At 41.2% G+C, this 15,797-nt stretch overlaps 1 protein-coding gene across 4 annotated transcripts in view; it reads right to left on the bottom strand.

Annotated features, from left to right (window-relative positions):
• Positions 1 to 12,027, bottom strand: part of vaspb (vasodilator stimulated phosphoprotein b) — a 31,979-nt gene extending 19,952 nt beyond the window's left edge. The window contains exon 1 of one of the 4 annotated variants that reach the window (XM_053423612.1): positions 11,528 to 12,027. Coding sequence is in view for 3 of the 4 variants with exons in the window: in XM_053423611.1 (XP_053279586.1) it covers positions 11,528 to 11,532 (5 nt within the window). In the remaining variant the exon portion in view is untranslated. The remainder of the gene's footprint in view (positions 1 to 11,527) is intronic. The other 3 variants (XM_053423611.1, XM_053423610.1, XM_053423613.1) reach the window with 3 other exon arrangements.
• Positions 12,028 to 15,797: the final 3,770 nt, after the last annotated feature.

The following is a 15,797-nucleotide window of genomic DNA, read 5'->3' as shown; positions in this document are numbered from 1 at the left end:
CCTAGCTCCCTATAATCATTCTGTCGTTTTAATAAAGTATGTACTGAAAAAACTAAAAGAGAGGACTAGAAAAATATGTCTGTTAGACCTCTGGTGCCGTTACCCCCTTTCTTTGTCCTTTTTCTCATGCCTGTTCCTTGTCACACAGGTCCTAGCATGCTGCTAAAAGTACACAAATTCTCACTTACTAACTCTTACACACACACACACGCACGCACACACGCGCTGTAGGCTACTGCTTTCTTCCTTCGTGAGTCAGCCACACAGAAAACAGCCGTCCACGCTATCTCAGCTATGTTTAAACTCTTCCTCTCAATATTTTGTAGACGTCTGCAGCTGAAGCCCCTTCACAAAAGAAAACCCCTCAGCATTCTTTGAGCGCTGACTCATCCTTTGCCCACCACCGTTTATTGAGCATTGTGGAAAAGTTGAATAGACAAACTTTCATCTTGTTGACCACTTGAAGAGCACAGATTAATTCCTTCCTGTTTCTGAGGCAGAGTAGGGGTGTTTTGTGTGAGAGACTGTGTGTTTATATGCGGGAGGGGGGGGGCATACGACTGGCACATACAATGTCCATATTTGGAACCATCTCACCTCTGTCCTCCTCACTGTGCTCAATTCCTTTTACAGGTTGAAGCACATCCTCCTCAAATTGAGCCAAGAAGGAGGCAGGCGTGAAGAGCAATCCTCAGAGAAAAACTCTCAGCTGCCCTGACTTGTACACCGTCTCTTTTCCTTTGCAATGAAGAAAGAACGTCTTCACTCAAATCTGGGCCTGAAGCTGAGTCAAAATTAAGTCAGAGAGAAGGAAGGAGGCGACAACAACGATATTACATTTCCTGCTTCTCTTTGACATTGAGACACGAGTGTGTAGACTTTGACCTTCACAGTGTATGGACATATTTTGAACTTTCTTCAACTATACCAGTTGAGATTGTATATTTAGTTTATAATAAATTATATAAGATTGTTCATACTGAAAAGTAACAGTTTTGCATTTCATTAAATTGTATATTGGCCTATAATTGACTGTATTCGCCTGTAGTGTCCCCCCTAAACCTGTGAGTCATAACTTTTTACATTAGTAGCTCATGCTTGTACATTAGCAAAACACAAGCTAACTAGACTTGTTTATGTATTTTGGCTAATTAGCAGTCAAATTGAAGCACTGGTATCTTAGTCCTTTGTTCATCACCAAGCTCCACACAAGAAAAAACACCACTACTGGGACAGAAGTGTGTGTGTGTCCCTCCTCGTGTCTGTCTTTCCCCATACACAAACTTATATCACATGTGTCAATCGATGATGTGGGATCGTCTCCCGTCACTTTAACCCTGATGTCCTGACTGGGTTGGTCCTAATCATTGTAATCATTAATGGTGTTGATTGTTAAAGTGTAAACTGAGCGCAGGTCAGAGAGGGAGGGAGGAGGAAGCAGACTCTGACAGAGACATAGGACGACCGGACCGCTTCGCATCTAGGAATGGAAACATGTCCACAGCTCTGGTGCTCAGCACTGGGCAGGACACAGCATGCCACATCTCAGTTATTGCAACCGAGGCTTCATGCTTTTTTTTAACATCGTCAAGAACATTGCACTAATCAAATAATGTCAAAATTCAAGTGTTCCTTTTGTGGCTTCCCCCTCCAACACAAATGTTTGCTGTGAAATACTTTTTCTCCCTTATAACTTCCACTGTTCAGCACACCGCTCCCTTCATGACAAACGGATGTCCTTTTATGGAGAAATAGAGGCGTGGTGGTATGCTAATTACATAGAGCGAACACACGCCTATCAATACTGATACCATCTTCAAAAGACAAGAAGAGAAATCCTGCAACCGATCCCTTCACAGAGCCCTGATCAATATTCCAATAGTATCCTGATTAAGACAGTCGGCTGAATAAGATACTTAAGTAAACAGCATTTTCTGATTATCTTAACACAAATAAGGTCATACTCAGAATAAGCAATAATGAGCTTAAGACATCTGGAGTATTCCAATCTTTTCGCATTTTGAAGACATTTATATGTCTTAATTGCATTAAAAGGACACTAAATCTTTCCCCAGCATTTTGTCAAATCAACATGAATGGGAGAATATATGAATGGGATATTCTATTAGCAACTGAATGTAATGAATGTAATCAAAATAATGTCTTATTCAGAATAAGATCGAAATATTGGTGTCCATCTAAACATAGTCAGTGAGACAGACTAAACATGGAACAACTGTGGCAAGTTCCCCACGATAACTTGAACAACCCAGCTGCCAAGCACTTTGCAAAACTGTGTGCAAGTGCACCATGGAGAATTGATGCCATTTCAAAAAGGCAAAGATGGTGGGACCAAAGGTTTATTTGTGGAAACTGCATTTTGTTAGCCTGACGTTGTCAGACTCACAATTCTAGTCAGAATGTGAGTCTGAGACCGCTCCATTGGGCTGTGATTATGGGGCGTGTTTCAACTGACCAGGAAGTAAAATTCTTCTTCGCTCAATTGGATAGACCTACAACCAATCAGAGCAACGTAGTATGTGACGTATGCTAAGCAACGCATTGTGAGTTATTTACTTAAGCCTGAAACATGCTTCTGCGTTTTCACGGGCCCGTAAGCGCAAGAGCCCTTCCGGGTCCCTTACGTGCTTATGGACCAAATAGAAGAGCGTTTGGCAGAAGAGATCCGAAAGTATGTCCACTTGTATAACCCGTCACTGACTGGCGTATTTGTCGGCCTGAAAAAGGCTACAAGAAGCCGCAGTAGCTATGTAAATAAACAATCGATGAAGAAGAAAGAAGGCCTCTCTCAGGTCGTCTTCGACAAAAAGCATTACTCCGCCTAGTGTTCTGGCGCGGAATTGCTTTGTAAGACGCGCAACGGTTGGGGAAGCATGAATGACAACGAGTCTTGCGCCACAGCGGCGTGAAAAGACGCAGTCTGCGTTTTCACGTAAGCGCAAGAGCCCTTCCGGGTCCCTTACGTGCTTATGTATCCCTTCTTACGTGCTGACGGGCGTCGCCCCACTTTTCTAAAATTTACGGCAAAGCTCCGCAAGCTCACTCAGCCCGCAAGGCTGTGATTGGTCTGCTCAACATCCCTTCTGGAGCTGCATTTCCGGTTTCATGCCCCATAATACAGGCAGAAACAACGGAAGATTTTAAAAAGAAGAATGGACAACCGGGAAGAACTCCTGTCGGAAGAGGTCCGAAAATATGAGCACCTTTACAACCCGTCGATGTCCGAGTACAAGGACACTGAGATGGCTCCGTCTCCTCTCCAGTCGCTTTTCCTGATGACTAATTATAAGAAGTTGCTCTTCAATGTCCAGCAGCTCCATCTCAATCAATTGTTGTTCGGTTGGAATCGTGAATACACTCTCTGCCATGGTTCACCGTGTGTTTGTAATGGAGAACACGACTGGTAGAAGGTAAATAAACAGTCAACAACGATTGCCACACCCACAAAGAAGGCGTCTCTCAGGTCGTCTTCGACGAAAAGCATTACTCCGCCTAGTGTTCTGGCGCGGAATTGCTTTGTAAGACGCGCAACGGTTGGGGAAGCATGAATGACAACGAGTCTTGCGCCACAGCGGCGTGAAAAGACGCAGACGCAGTCGCAGAAGCATGTTTCAGGCTTAACGCCGGGTTCACACCGGACGCTTCAGCGCAGCGCCAAGCCTTAAATAACAGCTGGCTCCCATCCACTCCCATGTTAAAACTTTGTGCCAGTCACACCGGAGGCTGAAGCACCGCGAGGCAGCCTTGGCGCAGCGCGGTGCTTCAGCCTCCGGTGTGACCGGCACAAAGCCGTGCAGCGATCTACTGGATCAACGGGTGATATTATTAGCGCTGCCCGGCGGTTCAGCGTCGCTTCAGTGTCCGTTGTGAACAGCCAAGCGCCGGGGCGATAGGGATTAGCGCGGTGCTTTGGCGTCGCCTCCACGTTCTGTGTTCCTCTTTCAAAATGAATGCGCTGTCGATGTCTTCTAAAACAGACTCAATGGCAGCATCTACACATCTCAGCTCTCCAGCGGCAGGCATGTTTGTTGAAAACGAATTCAACCCAAGGGCACTTTGATGACGTGGTTGATTACGTTACAGTTGATCATCTGTCAATCATCGTATAAAGCCCGCCCTGACAATCTGATTGGCCCGGTCGGGCATAATTTTTTCCCAACGGAGCGACTCCAGACCGAACCGCCCGACCTAAAATGTTGTGGGCGGGGCTAAGTTCGTCTGGCATCCAGGCTAGCATTTTGTATGAAGGTTACAATTAATGGCATCTTTTTTTTTTTTTTTTCAACATTCTTTTTATTGAACATTTTCAGAAATTATAACAGTCCAGCACAGTACATACAGAATATATGAAATATGTAGCAAATCCAAAATACATCTACATCAATGATCTCAAAAGTCCTAATTAGGTCTTACATTTCAGGCAGTTGCAGTCTGAGCTCCCAGGTACCTCACCACTTTATCAAACTTAGCTGTAAAAAGGTCATTCTGACCGTTGATACGAAATCTTAGTCTTTCCAGAGAAATATAATCTAACATCAGAGACTTCCATAGATGTATTGAAGGAGGTTCATCTCCTACCCATTTGGTCATAACAGCCTTCCGGCCCAACATAAGCAGAAAATGTACAGTGTTCTTATGTGGTCTTAGTGATTCAGGAATATAACCCAATAAACATAATATTGGATTAGGCTGTATTTTCTGTTTAATTATCTCACCAACCCCATCGCATACAGTTTGCCAAAACCGTTGAATCTTTTCACATTCCCAGAGGCAGTGAAATCTTGTCAATGGCATCTTTTTAAAGAATCCTCACCTCAATTGTATTGCTGAAAACCTTTCCACATTGCTGTAAATTTAAACCAACCAATTAAAGGTTGTTCTGTTACTGAATGAAACGTGTGTTCAAACAAAGCAGCACAAAAAACACTATGGCCAGTTTACACCCATGACTGAACGGTGAGCATAGCTGTCTCTACCAAAAACACAGTCCTCCTAAGATAACTCAATGCTGTTTTTAAAAGGCGCTATATTAAGTTATTACTATTATTAAACCTATAATCAGTCCCAAATTAAACTAACACCAATCAAATGGACCAGACTCCGAATCGATAGAATAGTAAATACTGTGAGCTTCATGGAGCATCCAGGACAAATAATGCTTCTGTAAACAAGCTTATGTGCATCGCTATTGATGCAAAAAAGTATCACCCATGCCGGAAGTGGCTCAGTCGCCAACAGAAAAGCTCAAAATAGGTTCTTCTTTCAAGCCTGTCGTTCTCCGTTTTGTAATAAACATTTAGTCTATGTCTGGTCAAAGTCCCCTGAGCAATAACATCCTTCATTACAACCCACAGTATAAGTGCAGCCTAATGATAATGAATGGGCAGGGTAACAAAATTATGTCAGCAGACTAGTAAAGCAGTTACTGAGTTTCTTCCAAGATTGTTTTATCTCATACAGTCTTTGTGTATCAGCAATCAACATCATTCCAGATAAGTGAAGTTAAGATCTGAGTAGGTGAACAATTGGGAAGTTTAAGATCGCCGACAGCATTAAGCAGCTTTAATACTGACTGGCGTCCATTATGCTCCATTAGGCAGAGGACCCCATTGATGAACCCAATGCATATTTGTGCCTGTTAGTCGTGCTGACCATACAATATACTTGTATCATGACATCACTTCTCCCCACAACAAGCTTGAGTTTCACTGTGATGTTAGAGGCAGGCTCTCTATCAGCTGGGATGATGTCACAGCCGAAAAGACCACAGGGGCTGCAGATGTGCTTATAACCTTATTTCATCCAGCATAGAGCTCTGCTCAATCTCACACTGAGGCGGTGCGGTCTTTGCCAGAAGAGAAGTCAAACAAATCCAGAAACCTACATGGCCATACATTTTTCAACAATTCATATGCACAAAAGTCAATGTTCTGCCCAGTGACACCATTTACTCTATTTAGGGAAAAACCAAGAGGTCTACAGATTTGATTGTGGTGACAAGGGCTAAAAAAACAGTGACGTTAGATCAACACAGTTTCCAAACGCATCACTGTTGCTACGTTTACGCTTGGTGTCTGCTCTACTCTGGGGTATCATATGAGTGTCTTCAAAATAGAAGTTAGGAAAAGCTTCTGGGCCCATTCTAGACTCCAGGAGCATTAGCACAGATTCATTCATTTGAATTATATTCGGCAGATAAATTACTTATTTATTTGCAATGCGAGTATACATTATATTAATGAAATGGCATATACTTTGATAGAAGATTATATCCACATTACTCACTGCAACCAGTTTACACAATACTTATTTACTCAACTTCCTGTGACTAAACATTCAAGTTTCAAAACATCAAGTTCTGCAAACAGCTACTTAATATGGGTGAGACACATCCAACATGTGAGTTAGGGTAAAAGTTACATTTAAAAGAAAAAGCAATACCATTCAGAGAGAACACAACCACCTAGAGGCAAAATTAAAGAGGGAAAACATCAACTACAAAGAAAATTGGATTTGTCACCAAGTAGACAATAGGAGGATCTGTATGTGGAGCAACTCCTGTAGCAAAGTGTCTAATCCAACAATTGGATGTTGTGGGAAACAAATTATCAAGGCAAGACCACTTTAATAATAGAGCATGTGGTGTGATGCAGCATATAGGCTGTGATCATTTAGATACACTGTCATACCAACTGTACGGCAATGTTCTTTATGATGCATGAAATAAAGCCATTGCTCTTAATACATTAGAGATAAGAGTTCTCACAAGCAAACCCAAGGTGCGGAGGTTAGTGTGACTTTAAGCAGGGTTTGGTCGAATAATAAATGAGAAAAAGGCTTTTATGTTCAGAGTGAGAAGTAGAGCCTCACCGATTTATGGGTTTGTTGATAAAAATTTGTCAACATGAGCCTTTCACAGACATAGGTAGCATAGAAGAATATATTTATATAGATATGTATTTGGTTGTATTTGTGTTTTATTTTTACTGATTATTATCTATAACTAAGTGTATGGTTAAACTACAATCATCAAGTCTTAATTACATTTCTTTGTCATAAGTATTTGTAACAAAATCTTAGGAATCATTACAAAAATTTATATTGGATATTTTCAGACCATAATGTCAGTATTGGCATCAACCCCCAAAAATACAAATCAGTCGGGCTCTAGTAAAAAATGTTTGGATTAATTTCAGCCATTCGAAACATGCTTGTGTATTCAAGTTAAGTCTGCAAGACACAGAGAATGTAAATCACAGATTTGTCTGTATGATAGAACTATATTCTGAAATGTTCAGATGCCAGTATTGTAAACGCCTTAGATACTAGCGCCCTGTACTGTCACTGGCAAGTACTTTTGTTAGCGTGACAAAGAACAAGTGACCCCCGGTACTTTAGCTTTAGCCAGATAGTGCTTAAATGTCTGCAATATGGCAATATTTTACACAAGACAGTCCCACAAGTAAAATGGTGACATGTAATATACACAGGACCTCAGTTTTGAGGGTTGGTACTAGTGTTGCTAGTTACCAACAAGTTCAGGGGTTAGCAGCATACACCTGTTAGGATACGTTATCTTATTAAATGCACTGGTATCGGATTGATAATCGGTATCCTTCAATACCCATCGTCTACATATCGGTATCAGAACATTGCACTAATCAAATAATGTCAACATTTAAGTACAAACTGATCAGAGCATTTATCTGCTTAATGTTTTAAAAAAATTATAAACACTTTTGGAAGTCACAGTGACTGAACACATAAAGTCAACTTAATTTCTTCGCTGATATCAGACTTCAAAAGAAAACAAAAAGATTGTGAAAGGGATAAAAAGAACAAGTGGCGGCATGAAGAATTAGACATCACTGTATAGAACATTACACAACAACGTAGCATGAACGCGCAGCTATCGCAACACCATTGAGTTTCATCTTGTTATCCTTACAAAGACATTTGCAATAATATTTCAAAATTCTTTAAATAACAGCCACTGGCCTGTTGGAACAAAGGTCAAGAAGTATAACATTAGAGGAGGAAGACGTGAGAGTAAAACTGCAAAGATCACCATCAAGGCTGAATTCCTTCACAGTTGCTGCCAAGGCAGAAAAAAAGCTGTAGTGGAGACACAAAACAGACTGAGGGGAGGTAATTTAACTGCTTTTAAGGCTGATCAATAATAACCTGGTGAGAGTGTACAGAGAACGGCAAAGGAGCCAAATCTGACTTCGCTTTCAGGCAGGCTTGAGCACAGGGAACTTGTTCAACTGCCAAAAGTGTGTTAAGCAGATGTTTGTGTGCATGTTCGAGTCATCTGCTTTAATTCTGGGCCCTGACACTGCTGGTGTCACCCAGGTCGGGCCTTTTAATCACACAGACCCAGTCAGTGAGTCACAGTGGGAGACGGGAGTCACCTCTCTGACGACAGCAGTGAATCATATATGCAGATGGTTGCACTTTGTGTGTCTCATGACCCAAAGGATATCAACCAACAGATGTGCATGGAGAATGGTCGGTGGACATAAATACTGTAACAGTGGAAGAGAGGAAGGTTTCTGCTGACTGTTAATGGAAAGGCAGCTTAAAGCAAGGACGCTTTACCGAGCCATTTTCTCAACTGGGTCAAGGTGTAGAACTTTAGACCAACTGAATGCACTTCTGTGTCAACATTTACATTCCACAGCGAGAAATGACAATGAACTTGAGAAGAGCTGCATTCCAGTCCTCACCTATTGTACAAGGTGACATCAACTGATAGAGCCACAGTGGAGGGAAAACCCATTTAGAGTAAGAACTGCTGCCATTGATGCTTCATAAAAACAGCTGTGAGACACTACAATAGACATGTTTACATGGACAACATATTCCGATATTAAACCGATTAGGACAATAGTCAAATTAAGAGACTGCCATGTAAACAGTATTTTTCTTACAAAAATTAGGTCGTAACTGGACTAAGCAATAATTAAATGAGAGGGGAACTCAGTTGAGTGTATACCTCTGCCAAAACCAAAGTCTCCTTATAAAACCATTTAAAGTCACTAGATCCAGATTTTTATGTGGATCTATACCACACTAATAGCTATCAGTTCACTAAACATGTCAAATTCTTTCACGGAGATCCATACAAACTACAACATTAAATGGGTTATTTCCTGACCTTTATTGCATCTTTCTACCAAGTTTTGTGGTTTCTGTCCACGGGCTTTTGCGTAATCCTGCTAACTAAGACAAAAAACAGACAAATGCAGATGAAAACATAACATCCTTGGTTAAGATAAAAGGGACGTGGAGGATTTCAACCATGGTCACATTATGGTAAATGGTAAATGGTTTTGTATTTATAAAGTGCTTTTCTAATCTTGATGACCACTCAAAGCGCTTTACAGTACAGTTTTTACATTCACCCATTCACACACCCATTCATACAGTGCATCTATTCGCAGCACTTTGTTATTCTATGGGGGGCCATTCAGGGTTCAGCATCTTGCCCAAGGACACTTCGGCATGCAGATGGATCAGACTGGGGATCGAACTGCCAACCTTCAGGTTAGAGCATTGGTTCCCAAACTGGGGTACATGTACCCCCAGGGGTACGCAAAGTGGTTCAGGGGGTACGCAGGGGAAATATTTGATTTAGGTTTTGCATAGCTCAACATCTTTTGTTTCCTATCGCACGTGCTGCGCGGGGTACGTAGCTGGAGATTGAATGTCTGAAGGGGTACGCGACTGTAAAAAGTTTGGGATCCACTGGGTTAGAGGATGACCACTCTACCCCTCAGCCACAGCCACCCTGTAGACATGTATACATCTAAACATTGTAACATTTTGACATATGGCAGTTAACAACTGTTTGACGACGCAGGACCTGGGTTTGAATTTAAACAAGTATTAGGACGTAATATTGACATTGAATCATATCGGACTATGCTCTGTAACATGTGAAAGTAAATCACATTTGAAATAAGGTCAATACTCAAAATATTATGTCAACGTAGTCAGGGGCACATTGAGATGTAAATATACAGACACAAATCCTGTAAACTTAGACGTTTACATCGCTTGTTTTTGGTGTAGTCTCACAGTGTATGTAGTCTCACAGTCTAGCAATGTTTCTGAATACAGGAAAACACACTAAAACTGTTTCTAATTGTATGACATTTAATGTTTTTTATTATTTCACAAGAGGTATCTGAATTTTAAAATATAATTTCCTACTTTGCAAGCCTTAATCCATATGAAAGTGCCTATGCATTATGTTAAGTATATTAACACAGTGGTCTACGCTGATTATTGCATTAACTTAATTAATGATGTCATTAGCAGGGAATGTTTGTGGACAACTGTGACTGTGGCAGGATTTCAGGAAGCTGGAGGCCCTCCTGTTCCTGCTCTAATCAAAGTTACCACGCAGAAATATGTGCACGACAAATACAACCTCTGGACCAACCCATATGCCTGGGCTGAGATATATTGTTACAGAAAGGGCAACGCAATGAGCTCAAGATAAAGAACTAGTCACACAGGTTATCAGGCCTGCACCACCATGCTCTGCATATCTCCATATTTGAGCTTGTATTATGTCAGGCTTTGGAATGACAAAAGTTGGTCCCTGACACGACAAGTGGAGCGCTCCCTTGTTTGAAATGTGAAAGAGGAGTGTGTGTGGGGGGGGATAAGGAAGAAAAAGAGGCTGCCTGAGCCAGGAGCAGCAGCCATGGCTTCAAAGCATGTAATTACCAACTGCACAGGCTGTGACAGGATGTGGAATTCATGGACACAAGCTTTCCACAGAGCAATTTTTTGTTCCTGGTACAACCCCAAGAGGGGGGACCGGTTTCATGGACTGGATGTAAATGCATGACATGACACCATGAGCTCATGTATTTGGGGCAGCAGGGTGGTCAAGTGGTTATTGTGCAAGAAGAATCTACCCCTCTGAATTGCCTTTGAGCAAGACTCTGCGCCATAAACCCTCCTCACCTTTGACCTAAAGTTATAAGCATACTGTTGTTGATGCATCATTTTTGCATAATGTTGATTTAACTGGTCCACAGGGATAGTGAACTGCTGCTGCAACGACACAAAAGAGCCAACATGGTGCGTTTGAAACAGAAACAAAAGTATGTTGTTGTCATCTGACCTGCTGAACTACCCCAACTTGTGGATTTGATTTTTGTCCACACACTTGGGCAGGTAGGACTTATGGAGTCACTAAGACACTCTGATACACAACCCATCACGTTTGTTAAAAGGTGGAAACACACAAAAAGGACGACAGATGAAACAATACACAACAACGGGCAGAAACTCGGGAGTTGTTGCTGTGTGAGAAATGCGATTCTATGCGTGGGAAACTAGTGAAGTGGTGAATAAAGTCCACACACGGCGGTGAGTGGAGATCAGTGGGTCAGTCCCTGAGGAGCTCCACTGACCGAAAAACACACCAACGACACGCAGCCTGCAAACACAATGAAGGTGAAGGGATTTCAGCCGCGGTACCCACCTCATTGTTCGGCCGGAGTGGAGCCCCTCTCCTCGTCGGCAAGTTAGTCTGACTTCAGTGCTGAGGTCCGGCTTTAAAAGTCACAGCAGCACGGTGACGAAAGGAGAAAAACAACCGGGGGGGGGGGAAGGCGACGCGAAAAGGGCATCTACACCCGCAGACGGGGCGGCCAGCAGCGGGATAAAGAAGAAGCACACCTCGACGATTTCCTGGTTGTGTGGAGCGGGAGAAGAGGAGGCGGAGGAGGAAGGGGGAGTAGATACAGTAGTAGAGCGGGCTTGTCAACTCCGATCACTTTATCCCACTGTGTTTTTACCAGCGAGACAGAGAGGGAGGTGAAGCCGAGGAGGCGCAGAGCTGCAGCCGAACCAGAACTTCTTTCCCCACGTACTTCACAGTCAGGTTTCCGGCTCTGCTCCTGGAGATTAGACTGTGTGTGTGCGTGTGCGTGTGCCTGTAGATTCATTAGATTCAGGCCCAACCCGCCAGCAGCCTGCAAGTAGGCTACAGCCCCACGATGCGTTCAAATGATCCTTGTTAAAAACGCTACTCACCAGCGGGAGCATGAGTCACTTCTGGTCAGTGAGAATAGAGGTAAACTGACTAAAAGTATGGAAATATAATCGTGCCAGACGTGAGGAAAATTAATGAGAAGATGATGATTTCCCAGCTGATTTTACATTTCTGGAATAATGTCAAAATTTCCAGATTTAAATCGAATGAATCAGAGATACCTATTTTAAATCTGCGTACCGAGAGTAAATTAAGGATAAAGTTGAAAAGTCAATAATAATTTTTTTTTAAGTGAATTAAGTCGGACTTTTGAAATTTTGCATAATAATAATTGACTTTATCAAAAATTTGACAGTAAACTCAAAATCTGAAGAATAAATAATCGAAAAAAAGCCTAACTAAATCAGAGTTTTTTATTTTATATATCAGACTTTTGTTGAAATATTGAGAATGAAATAAAATGTTGAGAAAAATGACACAATTTCAAGGGTTAAGTGACACTAAACAGGGGTTCTTTTTCAATTTGTCAAGTCATAATGTCACATTTATTGTCAAAATGTCAGGAATGAAGGCACATTTTTTTAGTTAAAGTCAAACTTTTAAGAGTATGTCAAATTACTAATGTTAATATCTATAACTATCTCTACAAAATCCCTTGTGTCGATGAATTCAGGAAATTGTACATCAGAATCAGTTATAGTAATACGGATACTCTTTCTCCTAGGTGATAATTTGGAAATATTTCAACTAAAAAATTTCAAAATAAAAAATGGGACATTATACATTTGTTTTAATTTCAGTTCATAAAAGCAATGTGTAGTCAGGGTCACATGTCAAATCAAGTATAATAATTATCACAGATAACAGACCCTTTCTAAACATTTCACAAGTTTTAAATGATCAAATATTTCACACAAAAATTCAAAGATTTGAAAAAAGAGTAAGAAATAGATTTCTGTATGAGGATTTTTCCCCTCTTTTATTTTGCATCGAACATTTTACAACCCTCAGATTTATCCTGGGTCCTGCTATATAAAACTGTCGCTAAGAGTAACTCCACCTCCATCAGCAGTAAAATAATATTACATAATACAACACCCATAAGGGCTAACAGTTCTTTCCAGTTATAGGACCAGAGTGGAAACATTAAACTTATAAATACCCAAAACATGGGTCTATAGAGCTAATTCGGAAGGTTTAGAAGCCACCACCTTATAGAGATAGAACTCTTTGGATTTAAGTTTGAACAAACTCTGGTTAACCGATAGCATAGTTAAGTAGGTGATTGTCTGATCTTTATGATCAGGATACGTGAAAGGTAGAATTAAACTGTGCTTCTTTCTTGCCCAGTCATTAAGAAAGAGGAACTTAGAAATAGAGGAATAAACTCAACGTTGACAACCCCTTTTATCAGAATTTTATTTTTCAACATTTTAAGAAACATTGGTAAATCTCTTAACATGACACCTCTATTCATGAAGATATGTTTCTTGATAATTGATGCTGTGCTTGTGTCAAAGCAGTCATGTGAACCAGTACATAACCATGGCACCATATTAGATAGCTGGCCCCAAGTCCTGTAAACCCATGCCTTTGCATCTTCACATCATCAATAACATGTCTCTTATCAACTGGGGCATCTCGGAAGTGTCCTACGTTGTAGGTTGTAACGTTGTAGCTTGTACACGTACTTTCCAATAGCACTCTAAGGTAGCAGCTCATCCAAGCCAGAGAAAGGGGGGCTGCCTGCAGGCCTCCCCTGTCAAGCCCTCCACCACGCTCTACTGGCTGCATGGGTTGAAACTTCAGGTTTCTGTTTGCTGCTGTGACATTAGTGGTCATTCCAAGAATAAACTCTCGAGCATGAAGTGAAAGCTATCTCTGGGGTAAGTAAAATCAAGAAATAGTCGTAGCGAGAGTTTCTAAATCTGCTGTTCACACTGAATGAAAAAAGAAGTTAGACGCCCCACATGGCCCAGTTTTCAACAATGAAATAGTGTACACACTAAAAGCACTGCTTCTTCCTAATGGGGACAGAAGTTGAGGAGAGGATAAGAGAGGAATGTATTACGTCTGCATGGCATGTGTAAACATCCAGAAAGCCAATATGCCTTTTAATCTCACTACGCACACACTCCCAAGACATACAAGCTGACTTCTCTGAGCAACTGCTGTCTGGTGTTTTTTTAGCCATGCGTGTCCCCACTTAACTCTGCTGTCTACTAGAGTAAACCCACATTTATTTTCCGTCACCGCAGTTTTGCACATATTAACACCAGCTCCTGTGTGCGAGCCGGTCCTCACACATGTGTGGATGCGTTTGTGTGATTTGTCTTGGCTCATCCCCTGTTCCCAGAAGCCATAACGAATTGGAAACAGTCATGCAGTAATTTTAGGGTTCTCCTGCACTCCTCCTACCACAGCTTTATTTCCACAGCCTGACGTCAGACGTCGGTCAACACCGTCCACAGCTGCCAGCCTGAGAGAAGACCCCGTTGGACTGGATGAGAGATGTGAAACTTAAAAATGGGAAAAGGAGGACAGGCGTCTGAAGAAGCACAGAACAGCAAGATTTTGACAAAGCGGATGTGCTTGGTCAGCCCAGGCTGAATTATACGTCTCTGAATCTCTCTTTGACTGTGAGTTAGTAGAGAGGCTATTAAGTATACAGACTTCGCGTCTACTACATCTTATATCAGAGTCCAGGACTTGCTGAAGCATACAGTCCTAAGGCAGCATGTAAAAGCCTCAGCCTACACTGACCGAGAATTACACAAGCTATACCCAGGCAAAAGTGTCCAGAGATTCACATAAACTATTCCAGAGTTTGGTTGTATTTTCAGGGAGATCAAACGCACATGGAGATGGTGTCAAGTTTAGTTTTACTCTCATCCCATCTATTTCTTTAAAAAGGAATGTGATTAGAGGAGGGTCAAATCGATTCACAACTGTCCACTAAGAGGTCGGGGCTGGAGGCCAGCTACGCAAAGGGCAGCAGCAGAATTTTAGAGACATGTCCTCAAATGTGGGACTCCCTGTCACAGTGTGGCAAAGTGTAACCAGGGTATGTCCTTAAAGTAGAGAATGCAGAATGAAATAGAGATTTTAGCTCTGGACTACTCATCGTATAAAAGGTAAATCTACTTGGGATAGATTTCTATTATAAATATCAACATGGAAAAGGACAAAACTTGGCTTGTAATGGAAAATATCATAAGATTAGGTTTTGCTTTCAAGTCCCAGTAAATGTAATTTCGTTTTCAGGCCACTCTGTGTGATTAAAGTAAAATTGGTTGTTAATCAGGGCCAATAAATTTGTTTGACAAAAACATCTCAAACAAACACAAATATGAAAAAATACAAATCTGCATCTGACAAAAGAAAACCTCAAATATCTAAATATTAAATAATGTAGGCAAAATATGAAAAAGAACAGTTTACTCAAAATAATTTTATCAAAATACAAACAGAAAAAAAAAATGATTTTAGTTTAAATACACTGTTGAAAGCTCAAGATCAAAACTTCAAGCTCCAGTTTATTTAATTACATTATTTATTTTTTCAAATCAAATTGGCATTGGCTCCATTTCAGTCAAGCTTAACCATGCTCCCTGTGGCATTACACTTGTAATCCACTAGATGGCAACGCAACTATACTTAATTACAGACTGTTACCAGATAGTTAAACCTGTCTCTCTGCAGTGCACTCGAAACCTTCACTATGACTATGAATCCATGTGAAGCTTTTGTCTTTTTT

This window comes from Pleuronectes platessa, chromosome 5 (genome assembly GCF_947347685.1).
Source record: "Pleuronectes platessa chromosome 5, fPlePla1.1, whole genome shotgun sequence".
In the NCBI taxonomy this organism is placed as follows: Eukaryota; Metazoa; Chordata; class Actinopteri; order Pleuronectiformes; family Pleuronectidae; genus Pleuronectes; species Pleuronectes platessa.
Note: the sequence above shows the minus strand (reverse complement) of the source record. Positions and strands in the feature narration are given on the sequence as shown.